The sequence below is a fragment of the Clupea harengus genome, chromosome 21, assembly GCF_900700415.2.
Source record: "Clupea harengus chromosome 21, Ch_v2.0.2, whole genome shotgun sequence".
In the NCBI taxonomy this organism is placed as follows: Eukaryota; Metazoa; Chordata; class Actinopteri; order Clupeiformes; family Clupeidae; genus Clupea; species Clupea harengus.
In genome coordinates, this window is record NC_045172.1 from 11,224,853 (window position 1) to 11,248,748 (window position 23,896).

General features: G+C 45.4%; 1 protein-coding gene across 2 annotated transcripts in view; it reads left to right on the forward strand.

The window, feature by feature from the left end:
• Positions 1 to 23,896, forward strand: part of LOC105911794 (protocadherin-9) — a 223,604-nt gene that overhangs the window by 25,769 nt on the left and 173,939 nt on the right. For both annotated transcript variants that reach the window (XM_031558220.1, XM_031558221.1), the window contains exon 3: positions 19,974 to 20,075. In XM_031558220.1, coding sequence (XP_031414080.1) covers positions 19,974 to 20,075 — 102 coding nt within the window. The remainder of the gene's footprint in view (positions 1 to 19,973; positions 20,076 to 23,896) is intronic.

A 23,896-nucleotide genomic window follows, 5' to 3' on the forward strand; every position in this document is an offset into this window, starting at 1 on the left:
CCTCAAGGCTGGCAGCAGACCGTCTGTGTGTGTGTGTGCGTGTGTTTGCCTTAGGTGTGCTTCTTCTGAAACACACAATCAGCTCTAAAAGTGTTTCCCCTGTCAGTTAGCATGTGGTCTTCACGGTAAATAAAACTGCAGCATGTTTATTTGTCAGTAACCCCTTTATGCCCTTGCTATCTCTCTCCCTGTGTGTGTGTGTGAGTGTGTGTGTGTGTGTATGTGTGTGTGTGCGCCTGTGTGTGCATGCATGTGTGAGTGTGTAACATATTCCTATTAGCTTCAGTTAGAACACTACTGTGTGCACAGCCATGCTTCCCTCATGCTAATAACAGATAGTGTAAAGCCTTTTACGATGCTCTGTTTTTATCCCCTCACAGTGTTTGTCACAAGGGGCCTTCACACATGATAGAGCTGCATGTGCTGTTCCAGCATGTGGCCACGTATGCGCTGCAGTCAGTCTGTCACAAATGCACTCTGATCCACTTTATTGGGCTCTCTCTCTTACGGCAAGTTGCCATGGAAGCGGAAGTCTTGACTGGGACTCTATTAGAACAGATGATCCGACCCTCTTATCTATCAACGTATCCTTTTATCCTGTGTATATTTGCTTAATTCCCCCCCCCCTTCCACTATCCGCCCCTCACTTGCTTGATGGAGATGCTTTAATGAAACGACCTCCTTGTGTATCCATTTCCGTCCCTGGGGTCTGTGGCTCTTCAAACGTAGTGCAATCACATAATGGCCTTGCTTGCTCACTCGCTCGCACTCTCGGGCAGGGAAAGCGGGGCAAACTTGCTCACGGTTGGGCTGTGTTTTCTTAGGAGGCTTGTTATGTCTCACTGCCAGTGTTGTGTTGCGCTGTTATTTTTCTCCTTTTTTTTTTCTCACGGAGCGTGAGTATTAATTATGGAGGCCATAACAGAGTGAGAGTCTCCCGATCCTTTTTAATTTGTGATGCGGAGTGTGTAAGGCGCTTGAAGCCGGGCAGAGTCACACAGCCGTGAAAAGGGAAAATGAGGTGCCGTTTCTCTCATACGAGTGAGCGCTCGTGTGTGAGTGAGATGAGTTTGTGTCTGTGTGTGTGTGTAAGTGAGTCAGATAGGTTTGTGTATGTGTGTGTGTGTGTGTGTGTGTGTGTGTGTGTGTGTGTGTGTGCTGATAGTGAGTGAATTGTGTGTCCATGCGCTTGTGTGTGTGCATAAATGTATAAGCATGAGTGTGCACTGTGTTTGTATTTTGCATGCGGCCCTTTAAGACGTTTGGAAAAGGTGTTTGTCCCTTTTCAGGATTCGCATCCCTGTTTGCTTACCTTTCTACCCAAATGAACAAACCAACTCCCGCAAATCCCCCTGCAATTATGCCCGATTCATAATTAATGCGCGTCGGTCTGGGAGCTCATTTAAAGCAGCACAGTCTCCTCCGTGCCTCTGCACGCTTGTTGTTTCCCATCAAGGTAAACAACCGCCATCGCCACGGAGAGGGCGGGGTTTTGCCAGAGCGCCAAGACTCATGGGAGCTTGTGTTTTTTTTTTTTTGTGTTTTGTGCGTGACGCCTGCAACCGAGGCTTTTGTAGTGCGAGGAGAGCAGAGAGGGGTGGGGGGCAGCGAACAGCTCCACAAACAGGTGCAGGTGAGCGTGTTTTTAGCTTGTCGACACGACGGTACCTGCGCCCCGGGACAAGCCCGCAGACACACACACACACACACACACACACACACACACACACACACACACACACACACACACACACACACACACGCACACACACACTGACTGTTCTGAGTAGCTGGTTAGCAGTGTGTAACAAGCTGGAAGAACTACATGAGAGTGTAGGATGTGTTTTGTGTCTCATAAAAGGCTGAGTCACTAATGATGACCACTGATGACAACCTGAGTCTGTAAACAGAAGTGCTATAGATATCAGATGGATAGATAGATAGATAGATAGATAGATAGATAGATAGATAGATAGATAGGTAGATAGATAGATAGATAGGTAGATAGATAGATAGATAGATAGGTAGATAGATAAATAACAGTAGCTCTGACTGTGCAAATTAAATGTAGAATGTGCATTGTGCATTGACACTCAGAGGATAAGCCTCCTCTCCCGGCACAGAGGGGAGTCATTATTATATACTGCTTTTGCTGTGGGCAGGAATGACTTCCTTTAGCGGTCCTTATCACAGCAGTTGAAGGAGCCTCCAACTGAAAACACTCTGCTGTCTGACCAGTAGGTCATGCAGGGGATGTGAAGTGTTGCCCATTATGTTGAGCAGTTTGTGCAACATTCTTTTCTCAACAACCAACTGCAGGGGCAACAGTCTGGTAAAAGATACGCACCATCTTTCTGCACACAGTAGAGTCTGCTCTGACCCTTCTTGTAGACAGCCTCAGTGTTACATTTCCAGTCCAGTCTGTTGTCGAGGTGAACACACAGGTGTCTGTAGCCCTCCACCACCTCCACCTCTTCTCCCGGGATTTAAATGGTGATTTTGAAATTCAGTTAAGCCCCAGTCATCCTAAAATCCGCAACCATCTCCTTCATCTTGGTCACATTTAAAAGGAGGCCATTGTTTCCACACCATGCCACAAAGCAGTCCACCAGTTCCCTGTACCCTCCTGTCCACCACTGACACTCCCCACACCTGCAGAGTCGTCTGAAAATGCCTGCAGATCACAGGACTCTAAGTGTGAGATATAGAAGGTGAAGTGGAAAGGTGAGAGTACAGTCCCCTGCGGTGCTCTTGTGCTGCTAACCACCTGCTCAGACACAAACTGTGTCAGTCGCAGTCAAATGCACAAACTGTGGTCTTTCTGTCAGGTAGTCAATAATCCAAGAGGTTGTGGAATTGTCTACCTGCATCTTTTGGAGTTTCCCACGCAGCAGTAAAGACTGGACTGCGTTCAAGGCACTTGAAAAATCAAAGAACATGATCCTCACAGTGCTGCCAGCTTTGTCAGGGAGAGAGTGGGTTCATCCTCAACTCCAACGTCGGGGCGGTAGGACAACTGCAGTGGGTCCAGAGAGGTGGTCACCTCTGAGGTGAGCTATGATGAAAGGCACTCTTCTGTGGGTGGGTGTAAGTATTGATGATGACAGTTAATAGTCATGACCGCTTGCAAAGTCAGTCCAATGGTGCTGTTTTAGTTTTATCCTGTGGAAGTGTTTGGAAGGGCTCCGACTGTTTTGAAATACTAATTTTCAGTGCCTATGTGCTCAAATGTATGTGAGTATCTGTTTGTGTGTGTATGTGTTTATAAGTGAGAGAGAGAGAGGGAATGAGACACACACAGACTGAGAGAGAGAGAGAGAGAGAGAGAAAGAGAGTGAGAGAGACACACACAGACTGAGAGAGAGAGAGAAAGCGCATGCTCAGAAGTGCCGGACTAGGAGTGTCTCAGCTCTGAGTATTAGTGCGATCACAGATCCAGCAGTCATGCTGACACGCTCCATTTGTTGTCTCTCCCAATTTTCTGCCCTCGTCTGGGTGCTCTAGGCGACAACTCCTCTCCCCTCCTCTCCTCTCCTCTCCTCTCCTTTCTTCTCCACTCCTCTCCTCTCTGCATATCTCTGTTGCTTTCCTCTCCTTCTCTCCACAGTGCCACTCTTTCCTATGCTCCCATGGCGCTCCTCTCTTCACCATTCTTCTCCTCACTTCTTCTCTTGTTGTTTTTTTTCTCGTCTTGTCATCTCTTTTCTCCTTTTCTCTTTTCTCTTCTTCTTGTCCTGTCCTTCCCCAGGCACTCTTCCAAATTATTCATCTACTCATGGCCTCCTTTTAGTTTAGCACAGCATAGAGAAACAGAATTGAGATTGCTCTATAATGCTTCTGCCTTGGGTGTCATTCTGCAGTTACAGTTTACATCTCTCCATTTAACATGTTTTGTAGTAGTACTAGTGGTAGTAGTAGTAATATTACAAATGGTTATAGTAGGAGTAGCAATAATAATAGCAATGGTTATAATAATAGTAGTAGCAATAGTATTAGTAGTATTAGCGGTAGTAGTAGTAGTAGTAGTAGTAGCAGCAGTAACAGTAGTAGTGATAATTGTAGTAGTAGCATTATCATCTCTTTGATGGAATCATTAGTACATCTGAATTTGTGTATGTGTATCACGTTGTGTATGAGTAAGTGTATTTTGACGTGTCACAGGCATCCAAAAGAAGAGAAAACAGATACACACACGCGCACCTCAAGTGCCTCTGTTTATCGCCGCCATTCGTTCCTGTTCAGGGACGTAGCGAAAGTCATAAAGATTTAAAGTCGCCTGACACTAATTGTGCGGCTGAATAATTCTGTCGTTGCTGTTGGCGCGCGTCGTTTGTCTGGGACACAGAAGCATCAGCGAAACACAGCTACTTCCATGGCATCAGGCCGTATGACAAAGCGCATTACTCACCTGCCGCCGTGACCTACATGGCTGCTCGTCTCCATCACGTTCCCAAACTGTTTGATCAGCTCCCTTATCAGCCCAGCTAATTGCCGTGGAAACCAAAGTAAACATTTTAGCGGTGATTCATTGGGGCGTGAGAGGGGCATGAATCGGTATATGTTCTATGTATGCTCTGTGTGTGTATGTGTGTGTGTTTATGAAAATGAGGCTTTTGGCAAATGTTTCTGAGTCAACAGTTTTGCTGTGGAATAATGCAGCTTGCCACTCTGGGTGAGTGTAATTGTAGTGGTGCTATTGACATGCGAAGCATTACAGACTGAGAAAAACAATGACACTGACACACACACACACACACACACACACACACACACACACACACACACACACACACACATGCGTATAGAGACAGGAAGCGAGAGAAGAGGGGGAATGAGTAGATGACAGAGTAGACGACCTGGGTTGAGAGAGGAGAGGGAATGTGGTAGAGAGAATGAGTGAGGGTAAGAGAACGAGGACGAGTGTGTGTGAGACAGACGGATAGACAGACAGACGGAGAGGTTTTAAGAGGATGACAATACACAAGAGAGTGAGAGGAGAGGGAGAGAGAGAGAGAGAGTGCGGGAGACAGAGACTTAGAAAAGAGGGCAGTGGAGGGTACAGGACACATTGAGCTTGCTGGAGTGTACATTGCAGTGTGCTCCAATGCTCCCATCTTCTCATGTAATTAAAATCATTGCGTGGGATTTATGATATTAGAGCTGGATGTGAGTCTCCATTGCAGACGCATGTGACATAGTAGTGGAGTGGGGATTTAGGAAGAAAAGCAGAAATTATGGAGAGAGTGAGAGGAAGAGGGAGAGAAGGAGGGGGAGTGAGTGGGGTGGTGGGGGGGGGGTCTTATACTGACAATTTGTTTAGATGAGATGAAATTGCAGAGTGGATTGAGAGTGGGAGGCTTGCAGTGTTCAAGTTAGCTCATGTAGCACACACACACACACACACACACATACGCTTCATTTTTTTTTTGTCAGACACCTCGCACATGTACTCACAAGTCACATAGGGCTGCATCTAAGTACAGATATCATTGTTCCTGGGGAATGGCTGCAGAGGTACCGTTGCTTGTCTGCATGCGTTTGGTGGGGGGGGGGGGGGGCAGAGACAGAGACAGACACAGAGACAGAGAGAGAGAGAGAAAGAAAGAGCATTTAATTTGCAGTCCGGTGCGTGTGGCAGTGCCTGATGAAACACAGCTGATGCCTGATCTCCCCACATCACAGGGGAGAATTAACAGTCCGGGAGGGGGGGTGGGGGTGGGGGGACGGGGGGGGGGGGGGGGTTCAGCCCTAAACACAAACAACAAACAGCTGCTCCAGTTGGCGAGTTGACACCAAAAAAAATAGATAAATAAATAAATAAATACAAAACTCAAAAGCAATATGAGTCCAAATGCTGAGATGAAAGACATGCTGATGGGATGACTGATATTATCGAAACCGTGACAGTCAAAGACAGGTCACTTTAAGGTCAAAGACAGAAAAACCGATTGAGAGAGAGACTTTCAAAAATCATTTGAAAACCATTGAAAGAGAGAGCAAGAAAGAGAGAGAGAGAGAGAGAGAGCAAGAAAGAAAGAGAGAGAGAAAGAGAGAGCAAGAAAGACAGAGAGATGACACTTGGGAGGTTTTTTTCCCCTTACAGAACATTCTAGACTTTCGGAGAGAGAGATGACTGTGGAGCTGAGCTTTGATTCATTTCCTCTCCTCCAAACAAATCAGAGTGACAAAGCGGAGCGTTTGCCGGAAACGTCCGATGACAAACGGAAAGAGACGCGGCCTGGTTGAATGAGATGAGTGCTGACAGATGGGTTGCACTGTGGATGTTGTGTTAATCTGATTAGGGTCTCTGTGTGTGTGTGTGTGTGTGTGTCTTTTATTAATTAATTTAGTGTCTTTTTCCTTTCTTTGCTTTGCTTTGCGTTTTTTTTTTTTTTTAAAGCTGTGCCCCAGTTGTGCCATGTGATCCTGGCATCATCAGCCGACCACTGTCTCCCATCATGCTTAGCAGCTGACAGCGTGATACTGTGGGGGTTTACTCTGGGTTTTGTGTGTGTGTGTTGTGTGTGTGTGTGTGTGTGTGTGTGTGTGTGTGTGTGTGTGTGTGTGTGCGCCAGGGGAGTTTTGGCCTTACTGTGATTGGCAGGCATGACATCACCTCTGAAGTGTTTGCTGGACGTCCAACAGTGTCTGCCACCACTACCTCAGCATGAGATTCAATCTCTTCCTCTCTCTCTCTCTCTCTCTCTCTCTCTCTCTCTCTCTCTTTCTGTCTCTCTCTCTGTCTCCCAACATATTTCACACACACACACACACACACACACACACACACACACACACATCCAAACACCAACAGGTGCACACTTACTGATGCACACCATGTAATTCCAATACTTTACTCATCCTCATCATCATGATAGTTTTAGTCTTTTCTCTCTTTTCTGCTTTCAGCCTGTCCTCCTTTGCTAGCTTCGAACGCTTTGATATACTTTTCTATCTGTGAATACTGTGTTGAAACCATCTTGAGATGGCTGAGTGCTGTTTTTGTGCTGAAACACATCAGTTGCCCAGCAGGAAATGAGTCCCTTTTGTTAGCATAACTGGATGACACAAACACGCAAAAGCATGGTAGCTGCCCCTTTAATAGGACTACACAATTTCGGTTTGAAGACTGGATGGGTGGAGGACTGTGTGAGGGATGGTAGGGGGTGGGTGAGGGGGGGGGGGGGGGGGCACACTAGAGGAAGAGGGTTGTAGCCCTGTTTTTATCAACATCTGCAGGAGCCGCAGAAGAGAGGAAGAGTGACGGAAGAACACACGCAGATATTCGATTCATCTCCGCGCTCTGTTTGGTCACCAGGCGTCCAGCTTTCCTTTTGATCACTTTCTGTTGCCATGGACATCCCACATAGTGTGTGAAAAAAGACACACGCACACACACAAACACACATAGGTGGGCCACATACTGTGTCCCTGTAAACCAAACTCTGCAAGCTCATCCCAAACTGTAAGACTAGTGCTAAATTAACAAAACCTACATGTCCTAGTTTTTCAAGAAAAACACATTTTGTTTCTATTCAAATAATCCCAAATTAATCAGAAATAAAGTGTAGACATTGCTAATGTTGAAAATGATATCTATATAGGTGTAACATCATCACTTCTATCTCAATGGCACATTATATTAGCTAGTTTCTGTTTAAAAGGCTAATTTATCATTAGAAAACCATTTTGCCATGAAGTGTGTATCATGCAAGACTGCTACACTGTTTGAGGAAGGAAGAAAAGCAGCTTTCTTTGTTCTACTAGTATCATGAGCATCAGCACTTGTGGAATTGATTATGGTCTAAAAATGGTCTAAATGAACGAGCTTTCCTCAGAAAAAAAAACATCAGTCTATTATTCTAGGGTATTAAGGCTATTCCATGAAAGAAATGGACAAGAAACTGCTCGCCTTCTAGGCAGTGTTTCAAAGAAAACGCCATATCCGAGACTGGCCTATGAAAGGAAAATAATTAAATGGTCGGAAGAAAACAAGTTACTGGGTGGAAGATGATTGAAAATATGTGGTGGACACAAAAGTTTAGGTCCTTGGATCACTGAGAAGAAACTTCATGAGGCCCAGCTGATGCCAGAGGAGTGCTTGACACCATCTCTCAAGCACGGTAGAGGAAATATGATCATCTGGGGCTGCTTTGGTACTGGTCAAATATGAAATTTGAATAGAGTAATATGAATCACTCCTCACATCACACCATAATCTAGCAAGGGAACATCCATCTGAGCAAGTAAGGCTATAACTCTACCTTACTATAACTCCATCGCCAAGCCATACCATGTGGATGGTATTTGACTGGAGACAAGACAGAGACCCAAAGCATTCCTCCAAATTATGCATGAACCAGTCATGCTGTAATGCTGCAAGTTTGTAATTGCTGCAAATGGAGGATTCTTAGATTACAATTATTTTTACAATGGCTTGACTGTATTTTCAATTCATTTTGTACCTATACCTAATGATAATAATGAGTATCTATACCTAATGATAATAACGAGTACCTATACCTGATGATTTTGGATCCTGGAAATTGTGTCATTTTTTGGGTGATTCCAAACTTTTGAATGGTAGTGTTTGTTCCCTTCCACTCTCTCTCTCTTCCGCTCTCTCTCTCTTTCTCTCTCTGTCTATCCATCTCTCTCGCTCTCTCTCTCTCTCTCACACACACACACACACACACACACACACACACACACACACACACACACACACACAGAGACATAGAGTGAAAGAGAAAGTGAAAAAAAAACTCAGAATTGAGAAATTTGTCATACTGTGTGGATGACAAGCTAAGTGGTGTGTCATGATTTAAATACAGTCTCCCAAGGAGAACAAAGAAAAGGTGACAGAATAATTACAGCATCCCCGATTTTCTGAAACAAGCTGAAAAACATTAACATCACCAGGAAACACAGCAAATTGGGGTGAACCAAGGGCAGTGTCCATTTTCTGTTCACCTTTACGTGCCTGAAATTAACACAAACAGCGTTTCTCTAGCACTTGTACTATTATCAAAATGTTGTAATACGTCATTAAGATGGAGTATGTACTGCAACAGACCGTAATGACTAGACAGCTAGCATTGTACCTTTGGGATCCTGGCGTAGTATAGTTACAAAACTGAAGAAACCATTTAGCTTTTTTTTTTTTTAGACATGTTATACACCAGACCATCCTGTGTGAATATCTATTTCATGCTAAATGGGTTGCCACGTGAGCATTTGAGACATTTTTTCTAATGCAGTGGTGTACCCTGATGCTTGGGATGGCTGACCCCAGTGAGCAGATTATTGTATCATTGGCTGGAGTTTGGACTTGTCTAGTCCCACATGTATGAGCCTGGTTTACTAAAGTGAGAGTGGCGCATAAGGCAGAGTGTGTAGAGGAGGCTGCATCCCAGAGTGTCCTTCGGCCAGACACGGAACGTCTCGGCACTTCAGTTGAGCAGGTATGGAATACGGCAAGGTCGCCCTGTGCTGTTCTTCGGTGACTGTCAGGCACTGACTATACACCTAAAGGACAACGTGACCCTGACGCACAATAGCCAGAGAACCATGTGTTAGCAGCATTAACATAGTTTAATATAGTATGATAATGACAATGACTGTAAAAACAGTGGACTGTGTACATTCAATCAAAAGTTAAGCCACCAGAGGGGGTTTAAAAATGGCGGAGATTAAACCAAATTCTGGGCGAACCTGGACGATTTTCTGTTTACTCCTCATACTCTGGCTCCAAGAAGCACCTACTGCACAGACTCCTAATTTGCCAATATGGCCGACCAATTTTTGTTGTGCATCTTTTTAAATAGTCACTGGTTAACTATATATGATGCTATATACTATTACTATATAATATCACATAGTAATACATTAATACAATTACATTTAGCTTGCCAAACTAGTCTACCAGTTATGCTCCAGCTCTCTCTTCACAGTGTTGTGGACAGTAGCCACAGTGTGACACATGGCTACTCGCTTTTCTTTTTTTATCCTTTTCATCTGTCCTTCCTCTCTTCCTTCTGTTCTCCTCTGTTGTTTTGATGGGTGGCTGTAAACGCGAGCGTCAGCTCCAGCGGCCCGGGCGGAGAGGCTCACTCGCTCCTAAAGCTGCTGCGTTCGTTCGTTAGATCAATTCCGAGAGCAGCAATCACAGCGCTGCCGTCCGTGGGCCTCGGCTAACGCTGATGGCGTGTTACAGAGTGAAGCTTACACAGAGGGAGAGGGAGACAGAGGAAAAGAAATGGAAAGAGAGAGAGAGAGAGAGAGAGAGAGAGAGAAAGAGAGAGAGAGTGAGTGAAATTGCCCTGAGTGCATCTGGCGCCCAAAGGCCAGTGATGATCCGGATTGTTCTCTAACACAGGCGGAGAAAGTGACCCGCGGCCCTTTGATCTTTTCCTGGCCGATACTTAGCGGCGCGAATGTCACACGGAGTGACTGCGGCACGCTGGACTCGGGAGGAGGAGGAGGAGGAGGAGGAAGAACCCAAATGCCATTTGAGCTTCCTGTTGGGGTCCCTGGCTCTGTCAGCCAGAGAGAGGGAGAGAGCGAGAAAGAGAGCGATAGGGAGAAAGAGAGCACGAAAGAGAGAGAAAAAGGAGGATCAATAGAGGGAGTCAGTCGTCAGATGGATGATGAGGAGAGGAGGCAAAGTACCTCAAATTGCCACCTTCGCAGCGCTCCCTCCCTCAAGAGCCTGCCTGCCTGCCTGCGTCTGTTCTTGCAGTCTTATCGTGTGAGGCATCTGTGACTTTAAGCGCAGCGAAGGCTTCGAGAATCAAAGAAGTACAACAGAGAACAACTCTCTCTTCTTTTTCTCTATCCACTGTTCACTATTTCTTTCTCTCTGTTCGGTTCAGTACAGTTCAGTTTACGTAACCTTGAATAAGCTTCATCAGCATGACAGATTTGCATATGTGTATTCAAGGGGGTAGCGTATGCAACAATAATTAAGCAACAAGTAGCCAATCATAGAACAAAGATATTGGAAGAACAGACACATTACATGCAGAGCATTGTGCAAAAGAATATGCGTGTGTGTGTATGTGTGTGTGTGTGTATATGCGCGCGCGTGTGTGTGCCTGCCTGTGTATGTGTGTGTATGCAGCGTACGTGTGGGTGGGTGGGTGTGTGTGTGTGTGTGTGTGTGTGTGTAAGCATTCCACTTTTCTCTTTTTTCCCCAGAATGTGTATGTAATGATAGCCTCTGGACTCTGTGAAACCTTCAGCCTAGTGTGCCAGCAGATTTGGCTGGATTTAAAGTGCTGCATTATTCCCAGGACCTTCTGCTGAGATTAGAGTTCTTTTGAATGACGGCAGAGAGCTAAGGCCATCTATCATTTTTCCCCTTTCACTTTTCCATTCAAATTAATCCACTTTTCCCCCGGAGAAGCGATGTGTGCCACTCGTTAAATTAATTAATTGTTCAGTTAATTATATAACTCATTTATTTAAAAAAGTGGCACAGTGACACTCGACTGTTGGAGACGTGGCATGCTGTAATTGTACAATGAAAGTGGTTTAAAGACCCTTTTAATGTAGGCCCTCAGGCCTTGGGTTGGAAAGAGTCCCACTTTAAGTTCAAACAAGCGCAGCTGATATGGCAGTCAGCATATGCTTCCATCCAATTATTCAGGATAGCCAAGACCAAAAACCAAATTTGTCGAAACTGTAAATTTGAACCGAACTGAACTTCACAAAATGTCTGGAAAAGACTCCTCTCTGATGTGCCGTACGTGTGAGAGTGTAAAAAAAAATGCTACGCTGAGCACTGGAAGCGTTTTTTTTTTTTCACGTAAACCGGTATTACAAGACCGTGTTATTGTTCTTCCCGTTAAGCGCGAGGGGGCTGAGGCCAGCTGCAGCCGGACCTGAGGGGCTGCAGCTTTGGTAGGTGGGGGCTGATTGAAGTCAGGAGGCCACGGGATCTCGGTCCATTTACCGGCTGCTTCCCGGAGCCCGCAAGCACCGCTGGGAAAGAGAAAATAGATGTGCAAGACAGACAGGAAACGAGAACAACTTTGTAGGTTTTTTTCTTTTTTTTTTTTGCTGTCAGATAAAGAAAGTGCTCCTTGGGACACTGTCTTGCTTCTCCATCTTTTTTTGTTGTTTGTTCCTTGAAGCTGCCCTCGTCATCGGGGGTGGGATTATTTTTAGGATTATTGTATAGCGGAACACATGGCGGAGGGGAAAAATAGAGAAAGCTTTTCTTGTTGTGAAAAAAAAGCGCTTTTGAAAAGGAGGAAAGTGTTTAAAAGCACATTTACAAAAAAAAAAAAACTAAAAGAGTGTGGGTCTCTTACTTGGAGCGAGAGAGCGAGAGAGAGCGAGAGAGAGAGAGTGTTAGAAGGGGACCTGGAGGTAGCGTTAAAACAGGCTTTAAGATTGCTGTCCTTCACTTTCTCACACTTTCATCTTATTTTTTCCACTTTTTTCTTGCCCCTGTCAGAGCAACCACTTCTAGTTTGGGGGCAAGAGCTTGCATGAGTCACCACGTCAGGCCATCGTGAAACAGAGTGCTTTCAAAATAACAGAGCGCTCGCAGGCATTGTGATGTGACGTGATCACTTTATCGTCATCACCGTGACTACCCACAATCCTATTCTTCCCAGAAGCCCTATGGCTGGCGCGGTGTAAACCCACTTTTCTGTTGAGTAATATTAGTCAATGAGCAATGAGCTTGAATGGCCCAGCAAAAAAACATTGGTCTCCTTGAGCACTCTGATGGCAATCAACATTTCTCAACGTGGATTTGTTTATTTATTTGTTTGTTTGTTTTAGCTCGTCTTGCTTTTGTTCTTTCTTCTCTCAACCTTAGAAATTAAGAAGTAAATCACACACACACACACACACACACACACACACACACACACACACACACACACACACACACACACACACACACACACACACACACACACACACACACACACCACACACACACACACAGACACACACACACACAAACACACACTCAGCAGAGCTTAGAGTGGGGAAAATCAATGTGTATAAATCTCAGCCATCAGAAAACATGGCAAGCCAGACGAGAGGGACACTTAAAGGCCGAGAACACTTTTAATTTGCTGTGCCCTGAGGCAAGCCATCAGGAAAGTTATGAATGAGCATTTAAAGCCTTCGGATCAAAACGACACACAATCCCATCCACGGCATCATATTTATTCCCGTTTATTAATTTGTGCTTTCTTTTTTTTTTTTCTTCCAGAAGTGGCATAGCCGAACGCAGTATGGCGCAAATTGATTATCATATCAAAGACCTTTCGGAAAATAAATTTGCGTTCGTGCGGACATGGAGAGTTTTACATCAGAGAGCGCTGGCTTTGAATGCATCCTTAATATACACCGCGCTTGCGCCTTTGGTATGCGTGGGATTTGTAATTTTTTCCCCCATGTGCTTTTTTTTTTTTTTTTATTGTTCCGGAAGAACAAAGTGAAGGCCTGGGCGACACTGACACCCTCGCTCCTCTGTCCCCCTGTTCGATATGAAAGTAGGCCAGATAATTGGGCGGTATTTTTAGTGGTAGCCCTAGCCCGGGCTGTTTTATTTTTTCCATTACGATGCTTTCATGTGAGGCTTTCTCTGCCATTGTCGTCTTAAATGGAACGTCGATACTCTCTACTTCTTGAGCCCACCATGGAAATGGGCTTAGCGCTGAGGCCCGTAAACACAAATCTGAAAGTCCGCTGAGAGGAGGAGGGGGGAAAGAGAGGAGGATGAGGAGTCGGGGAGGAGAGAGGGAGGCCCCCCCCCCCCCCTCCATTTGGCAATCAGCAACTAATACACGCTCTTTTCCTTCTCTCCTTTCCTCCCCGGCCACCATGACAGGGCTCTATAAATAACCAGCTAACTCCCATTCACTAACTCTCTCCCTCTCACTCTCATTCCCTCCTTCCCCTCGCCTTCCCTTGCTTGCTGGTAATCTGGCTCTTACTCTCTCTTTCTCTCTCTCTCTCTCTCTCTCTCTCTCTCTCTTTTCTGCACCCGTTTTCCAGCTTTTTTCAGTTTCTCGTTTTGCATTTGCCCCCTAAAATTCAGCCTTCTTTTCACCCGCCCTTGTGCACCATCTTTCTTTCCTTCTTTCAATGTCCTTTCCTGTTCACCGCCTATCTCCTTTAGTATTTGTTTTCTCAAGGATGTGTGTGTGTGCGCATGTGTGTTTGAATGTGTCATGATGTGATGGTGAAAAAAACAAAACAAACAAGATGATTTGTAAATGGTGTGTTAAATAGCTTTTTGTGTGTGTGTGTGTGTGTGTGTGTGTGTGTGTGTGTGTGTGTGTGTGTGTGTGTGTGTGTGTGTGTGTGTGTGTGTGTGTGTGTGTGTGTGTGTGAATTAGAAGATTTGTCCTGAGGGGGTGTGACTCCTCTCTGGGTATCTTTTATGAGCTCATTTGCACAGTGGGCTCCTGGCCGTAAGTCAGACCACTGAAGAGAAGGAGAGAGAAAAAAGAGAGAGAGAGAGGCAGACCAGGCGAGAGACAGATTATGAATGCAATATATTAAACATACTGGCCCCATCTCCTGGGACAGCCTAGATAATGCACTGATTTTTACTGAGCTGTTAACTATTAATGCCGCCGTAACTGAAATGTGTTTGTGGGGAATACATCACAGGGTAACCCGTTTTAGCTGTGGGGACCTTCTGACTGCTTTAGTTTTCCCACTGCTGAGAACTCTGTTGCGATTAATGAGAATAATGTTGCGATTATCAATTAATATAATAACTCAAACAAAAAAAATTTCTTCAAAAAACAGCAAGCCAACCCTGGATAATTCTCTCAGCACCTTGAGACAGGAAGGAAGGAAAGAATGTTGTGGAGGAAGTGTGACAACACTGTATTGGGAACCGAGTGTGGATTAATCACATCTATAAAGAGTCCCTGTCTCGCTCAGTAGAAAACTCTCATGCCATGTCTCCCTTACAAAAACAATCAGAACCACAGCCAAAATCTTGTTAGGATTTACATGCTGATTGCGATACTTTGCAAATTATCTTTTTTATTCGGAATTATGACTGGAAAAATTGTTTTGTCCACTTGTTTTTTTTTACTTGTATTCAACTTGATCTCCTGAATATGGATACAGAGGACTGCGACAACTACAAGTTTAGAATGTTTAAAACAAAACATGAATGATTATGTCCTAGGTACCTGCTTTTAGCATTTTACTTATCAACATCCAGTTACACTGCACCCCATCAAGGTCACTGATCTTTTCTCCTGGAAAGAACAGAATTCACAGGTGCACTGGAAACTGTAGATCCCTCTACTGATGTGTGTAGTTTGCTAATAGATAACAATGATGTTGACATAACTTCATTTAATTCACACATTTTTTTTCTCTTGGTTGTTAACAAAAAAAGGTTAAGTGGTGGTTTGTTGACATGGAGACATAAACATCTACGGGGGACAGAGAGGTCTTGTTGCCAAGGGTACACCACAGATAGGGCGAGCTAGCTAGATGGAGGAGTAAGACGAGATGTCATATCTGCAATGCTCCCGCCAAGAGGGAGGGTCTGGGAGGAGAGCCGAACTCTCATGCCACAGAGAGTCGAATTCACTTGAACTACACTGATCGGGCACATACAATTGGCATTTTCAGTGGAATTTGCCATTTGATGATGTAGAAGACGAATATGCATGGTCTGATGTGATGTTTGGTTGGGTGACCCCACCCTGCACTTCCTCACCCGCACTGATACTCATCTTGCACTGAACACACAAGCGCGCGCACACACACACACACACACACACTACACACACACACCCACACACACACACTCTCACACACACACACACACACACACACACACACACAGTTACGCAGCAGTGGAATAAGCATTGATTTTACTCCTCATAAATTTCGGTTTATCACAAAGAATGCCCCATTAACACCTTCCAAATGATAAAAAACATGACTGCTAGCTATGACTGAAAGCTGCATAGTGTGCACACAAGTGCACAAAATGCATCCACACACTTACACACACATTTACAAACACACACACACACACACACACACACACACACACACACACACACACACACACACACACACACACACACACACACACACACACACACACACACACACACACACGCAAACTAAGCACCCAGAACATATCCATCATCGCTCGTTTGACAAATCCTTATTTATGTTGAGCAGCTCTTGTCCATCGTTACCCACACATCCACTCATCTCCCTCCCCGTATTCATGAACTCATAATCATTGGCATTCAGGCCTGTGATATATGGTGGATTATAATGTCAGTGCATCTCCCATACGCAGCCCTATTACATTAATACATTTCTGCAGAGCAGGGGAGATGGAAGTAATTACTGTGATTGGCAGTCAAGAGGAGGAAGGGGGGAAAAAAGGTGACAAAATGACTGCGCCACGTACTCATCTACCTGGTAGTGACACCGTTATAACCATCAGCGGGTAACAAGAACGCCCCATTGAATCATGGGAAATGAGACACATTAAGCCGCATTGCACACATTATGCAGAAAACAGAGGCCAGTGACCTTGTGAGTGACATCAGTTGGTGTTATCAGTTTGAAGAATAAACATGAAGAGAAACACTACGTACTGTATATTTAGATAGGAAGATTTTTACACCACATCATAGACACTCAGTGGGTAGCTATTAGTTTAGCACCTCCAATGTGTTATGTCCTCCAGCAACTAATCATTTGCTTTTCGCATAGTAGCATAATGAAGACATATGTAAGCTGTGCACATCAGAGCAGAGGGATAGAGAAAGAGAGAGAGAGAGAGATTTTTTTCTCGCTCATACCCAAAAAAGCTCCTTTCAAAGCGGATGAGGGCTGAAATCTAAAGCAGCGCTGTCCTTCTGTGTCAAGTATGAAGTTACCTAGCCTCTGTGACTAACTTTGCCAGCAGAGATGAAAAAAGATGATTGTGGAGAGGGGAAAAAAGAGCGGTTCGTCCGACTTTGCCTTCTTTGTTTCCTTTCGGTCTCTACTTTTCTCTGACGAGAGCGCTGAGTTTCTTTGCCTTTGATCAGCTGTCTTGTTCTCAGAAGCTCACCTCGCCTGTTGTAGCCCTGGCCCCTTGCTCTGTGCGCAAGCGCACACACACACACACACGCACACGCGAAAAGCGAGGAGGACTTGGACAAGTGTCACCCTTGAGTTAGGAAGAAAGGCTCACACATACATACACACACAGTCCTCAGACGTACACACATTCACACCGCCGCTCACAGTAACTCACAGTAACTCACAGTAATGAGCGTTCTTTACCATCTTCTCTTTCATTCTCTTTCTTTCTTTCTCTCTATTTTACTTTTCATCAAGACACTAATGGCCAGTTGTGTGGATCAGACTGTTGTTCCACCCCTTCGCCAACTGGCAAACTACTTTCTGTAGGTCAACGTGACATTAATTAAAACACAGTGCGTGGGTGCAGGCAGCTTCAAGCCAAATAAATAAATAAGTAGACATATACACACACACACACACACACACACACACACACACACACACACACACTCATGTGGAGTGCACACATTTACTGATGCAAAAGTAGAAATGTAAAAGCAAAGAAACGAGCGCAACCTACATTCCAAGAAATAGCCAGGAATTATTTAAGAACACGCATATATTTAGCGGCATAGGCGCAAGTGTGAGAATGTGTAAGTAACAGGGATGGAGAGAGGTAACGAATGAGAGAAAAGGAAGGGGAAAGAAAGCAGTGGCTCCTCTGCACGAGGTTGGTCACGCTCAGGGTCATGGCGTGATCCCCGAGACAGTGATGTATGCCCCTGGCTCCACTCAGCCCTGCCTCATTACGGACGGCCATTTTGTAAATCAACAGATAATTGCGGCATACATCATGCACCTGCGGGGCCGAGCCAGTGCGCTGGAGTCTTTTATTCATCACTGGCGGAGGATGGGTTTGAGATAGAAATTGAAAAACAGAGAGGGTAAATTAATTTTTTGTCTTTTTCTTTTTTTTCCACTTCATCAGATGGGGCTGTGGGGAGCTTTGGATAAAAAAAAAAGGAAGTGACCTAGACTCCTGCATTGAGGTTTTGCTGTGTACATACAATAGTCTACATCCATTGTTATGATTGTTAGAACATTAGCTTATCTGTCTGTCTGTCTGTCTGTCTGTCTGTCTGTCTGTCTGTCTGTCTGTCTGTCTGTCTGCCTGTCTGTCTGTCTGTCTGTCTGTCTGTCTGTTTATCTGTCCATCTGTCCATCTGTGTGTCTGCTACTTGTATGTACATTGTTCCCAGGTTTTTTGGCATTTTTACTTCTCTCTCTGGCAAACCTATTGCATGTGGCACTAAAGATTAAGAAATTCCACTGTGACACAGTGACTGATTAGGTTTGCTGTTCAGACCAAATTGATTAAGTCAACCGTCTGGCTGACAGAGCCAAACTTTCACTGCCAGTGAAATCTACGTCTTCATCTTTTTTCATTTTGTCTCCCCCCATCGCTGCCTTTCTTTGTTTTAATCATCAGATCCTCTGCTGATGGTCTTGGCCTTACTGAAATCCCTCTTGATTGAACTCTCAGCCCCGGTACCGCTCACAATTTCAGCCAAAATGTCAGCAATCTGTCAATCTCCGCCTTGTTGTCTAGTCAGCATGCAAAAAAAGAATACGAAAAAAACTGACAGAAAGACTATTCGACGGAAAGGTGTGCCGTCTGACAAAATGCTACGCTCTTGCGTTTGTCAAACACATAAATGCACGTGCTCATTAAGTCTGTATCGCGGTATTATTTTCAAAGCAGGCATTTAATCTGCCCATGTCATCAATCCCGCACCAAGAAGAACAGGCAAAGATGCCTGCTTTTCCCCTCCTGTCTCAAAGCTTTTAATCAGTCTCAAGGCTCTCGTGATAGTGAAGGACTTCAAATTGGACATAATTGCATGATGTGTCGTGTGTATGCCATGAATGGATAATGAAAAGGTATGCTAAAATGGTAAATATGATGACAGCTTTGCTTCTTGGATCTCTCTGATGGAAGTGAAAGGGATATTCTTGTGCCAAACCAGGGGGGGGAAATGGGTTGGTTTGAATAGTTCTGCAATGCTTGTTTGCCTTGTGACATCTATTGAAGTTCTATCTTCCACACACAGTAATTCATTTAAAAACATGAAGAACTAAAGAAATCTCCTCATCATAACCAGAAACTGGTACATATCATGTTTCTAGTTGTTTTGTGAATTGCTGTATTATGTGCAATGAGCAATTGAACTTGGAAAAAAAGATGTAATGCAACTTAAACCATCATTAGTTAGTGTGACTGATAACTTTTAAGCCATCACATAACGTATGCTGTTAGCTATGTTGCTACAGCAGTGACATGTTGAAGTTCAGACTCTCTTTGCTATCCATTCTATTGCTGAGCAATAGACTAATCCTCGGAAAATTAAAAGATTACATGCATTCTGTTTTTCATAACGCCTCACCCAGACACGGACATACTGGTCCAACTGTTGCAGAATATTGGGCTGCTGCATAAGCCGATAGTAGAACATCCTTAAAATGAATTTGTGGTCTTGGATTTATGCCCTGTGAAAACCAATGGGAGGATAGGAAACACATCAAAACCCAGTTTACAACCTGGGATACCAATGTAATGTGCTTTTTGAGTTTAACGCTGGAGTGCCATTGGTAGGTAAAGTTGGGTGACATTCATGAGATGCTTTTAATGATGAACACCATGATGAAACCTCCACACATCATTTATCTCTCCCTCTGTCTTTTGAGGACCAGTGGAGTCCTCTGTCTCACCACCCCTCCTCCTCCTCCTCCTCCTCCTCCTCCTAGTCCACCTCTTCCTCCTCTTATCCCCCCTCACTCCCTCCATCTCTACCCCCATCACTCCATCTTGAGAGTGATTGCTGCCGTGCATCTCGTTTAACCCTTCCCCCCTTCCTTGTTCTTGCCCTCTGAAGGGGACGTTAACCCGCACCCGTACCGAACTCAACCCTGAGTATCTGGACCTCCGCTCCCGGGCCGAGCTCAACCCCGAGTACTGGACCCCCTGCACCCCCTTAGTGAGTAACCTCAGTCCAGCTTTCTCTTAGTTCATCATCAGCTACACCACACCCATTTACCCCCAACAACAGCCCCACGTCTCCCACATGCCCCTTAGCCCCACTGGACAGTCCCACCCTCGTGACTGGACACGGGATCTCTTTCTTTCTTTCTCAATTCTTCTTCTGTCGTTTCTCTTTTGTCTCTTCCCTCTGTCTTTGCCTCACTCGTTTTTTTTTTTTTGTCCCCTGCATATGTGTGTCACTCATTCACTGCCGATGATCTATCCTGCTATTCTGCCCTTTGTCTGTGTCTGTTGTCAGTGTGTGTTTCTCCTTTTCTTCCTCTGTGTGTTTTTTTGTCTTTGTTACTTTTTTTTGACATCCTATTTAATGTCTTAACAACTGTCACCCCGTCGCATTAACATAACAGCATCATTAAAACAGACCGACTAATGCAGTGTTCTGTAAACATCCATATCCTCCTCGCGTGAAAAATGTCCTATTCATTACCACTCAGGCTTCGCAGACGTGTGTGTGTATGTATGATTGAGTTGGAGTGTGTGTGTGTGTGTGTGTGTGTGAGTATGGAGGATCTTCTTCATCACCATCATCATCATCATCATCATCCTCTGGGGACCACTGGTGTCTTCACATGTTGCTAAGCTAACCCACTGCTGACTCCTAATGATGTTCATTCTTTTATTGTCTATACCCCCCCGCCCCCAATCTTCCACTCCCAACAACTTTCATTATGTGCACTTTGCGAAAGATAGTAGGAGACAAAATAAATGATGAAAAAGAATTGTGTCTTAGGAGAAAAAAAATGAAGCTAGCTCTAACCTTTCAAATGAGCACTCTCGCTGGGTTTTTTCATATTATTGTTTGTTGTTACTGTTGTTGTAGATATTTTTGCATACTCTGACACACTGCTCTCTCTGCAGGTGGTTTATTTGCTGAATTCATTTAGCTGTCACTCTTCACAATGAGCAAGCTACCTGATATTAATGTGTCGGGATGGATATTTGACACAGGGACAGCAAAGGGAAATTGTTTTTTTTTGGTTTAGTCTGTGTTAGAGTATCTCTACTTGTGTGTGTGTGTGTGTGTGTGTGTGTATTGACTTTTTAAATGTACGGTGATTCCTGTAAGACAAATACATCCCTTAATCCGCGCCTCTCCGACGGTCTGTTCGCCGCCTCTCGGCGCGATGATCAATTTGCCAGAATCTGAGGCACGTTAAAGACGTAGAGAGGTAAGAAATGGGTCATGTACCCCCCTCCTCCACACCCCCACAACCCGCCCTAGTATGCTGCGGCGGTGATATATGCCAAACTCTTGGCATCGGATGGTGCAGCCGCGTGCCAGGATTTTTTCCTGCTGACAAGTGCGGGTGCATTAAGGGAGTTTCCGATGCTCGTCTCCTTCTCGGCAAGCAGAGAGTCATGGTCAGATAGATTTAAACAGTGAGATGTTGACAGAGGCAGAAGGGATTACTCCCCTCTCTCACACACACACATGCACACACACATTTGTTTACACACACACATTTGTTTAAACACACATACACATACTGTACATACACACATACACACTCATGAAGACCTACACATTCTTACACATGTACTCTCTCTCTTTCTCTGTATCTCTTTCTCTATCTCTCTCTCTCTCACACACACACACACACACACACACACACACACACACACAAACACACACACACACACCTATACTCTCTGTCGATGAATCCTCAGGAGTGTGTTGGCAGCAAGTTCTGGCCGGCTCCCTGGCTGCGTTCCTGTCGGGATGCCCTTGCGAGCCGATCGAGGACAGTGTGTGTCCGGACACTTCCGGACTCATCCTGGCCGCTGCCAACACCTTACATCATCAATGCAGACGATGAGGGAGCTCGTTCCAAAACCCAGCCGTGCCACATTGCCGTGCCGCCCCCCACGACTGCAACTTTTTTCACCGTGAGACAACGTGGTGACAATATGCATCTCCGCCCTAGGGTTGACCTTTCAGAGGTCAATCCAATCTCACGTGGACATAAAAATGGGGTTTATTGGTGGCGGTGTGTGCGCTACGGGAGGGAACCTTTCCTTCCGTGGCACGGTGTGTCAGTGAGAGGAAGAGTGATCGGCACACTCCTGCTGGAATGGCTGCAGCTGGCGTTCCCGAGCCTCTTTGGAGACTGTTGATGTAGCTGATCACGTTTTGGGCCGTGCACCCAGCCGCAGCTGTTCGCAATGGCGGATGGCGTTCGCTCGCTTGGAGATTGCGATGTGTCTCTTTGTGTGTGTGTGTGTGTGTGTGTGTGTGTGTGTGTGTGTGTGTGTGTGTGCGTTTTTGCAGTCCTGCAACCTAAAATTTATGAGAGGAGTGGGGAAATCGATATGCAGAGCGACATGTGAATCATTCGCCGCTACCAGCTCCGTCTGCTACACGGTTCGGCCAGCGTTAATGACTTTCTGTGTGTGTGTGGGAGGGAGGAAAGAGAGAGAGAGAAAGAGAGAGGGAGAGAGAGAGAGAGAGAGAGAGAGAGAGAGAGAGAGGGAGGGAGAGGGAGGGAGAGAGAGAGAGAGAGTGAAATAAAAAAATAAAAGGTGATGGGGAGGAGGAAATGGAGAGATGGACAGATGGACACCAAGGTGTGCTGTGAGACAAGGGGAGAGGAGAAAATAGGATTTCTGGGGGAGATAGAGTGGAGCCAGCAGAGAGAGAGAGAGAGAGAGAGAGCGAGAACGAGCTTATAGTGCTGCAGTGGTAGAGTGTGTGTGTGTGAGTGTGAGTATGTGTGTGTGTATGTGGTTTTGGGTGTCACATCCATATTTCTGGTGAGAGAGATAACAGTAAAACAGTTGGAAGTGTTGGAAGCGCCATGATAACAGCATATATGTTATTTGAAAGCCTATATGTGTTTTGCACACAGAAAAGGAGAGAGAGAGAGAGAGAGAGAGAGAGAGAGAGAGAGAGCGTTTGCCTGTGTGTTAGAGTTGGGGGTGCTTTCAGGGGGAGATGAATGGTGGGGCTTTAACTTCATGTCTGTGTTTGACTGGAGAAAGCTGCTCACTGTAACACTGCCTCTCGTTTCTTTGGCCAGGGGCAGTGTGTGTGTGTGTGTGTGTGTGTGTGTGTGTGTGTGTGTGTGTGTGTGTGTGTGTGTGTGAGTGATTGGGGGTTGATGGCGTGTCCTCAGCCTCGTGTCATGTCCACTACATCGACCCTTATCTCTCCTCCTACCCCCAGGGCTCCCTCCAACCCTGCTACCCCTCTCTCATCTCTCAGGAAGCGTGGTGGTGGCGGCAGGGGTGTGTGTAGGTTTGTAAGTGTGTGTAGGTTTGTGTGTGTGTGTGTGTGTGTGTGTGTGTGTGTGTGTGTGTGTTTGTGTGTTTGTGCATTGAGGGAGAAAGATGAGGGGGGGGGGGGTTCTGATTGGACCAAGTCAGAAGAATCTTGCTGATGATGTCGCCCTCTTACTCCTTTCTGTGTCACCACTGCCCGTCTCCGGAGGGCAGATGGGATACGAGGACCTCCACCCCCTCCATTCCCCTAGCCTTCCCACCTTCCCCACCCCCCATCTTGGAGCCCTCTCCCCAGGCACTGACCATGGCGACGTGACCAGCCGGCCCCTTGCGCCGCCTGTCGTGAAGCTTCTCTCTCTCTCCCTCCCTCACACACACACACACGCACACACACATCACCACACCAGGGGTTAAGAGCAGGCATGATGGCTCCTGCCAGTGTGACAAATATAACACTTTTGCGACAAAACGTCACTTACTCACGCTCCACTCCACCATGTTGTATATCCATACAAACAAAGGGTGAAGCGGACAGCG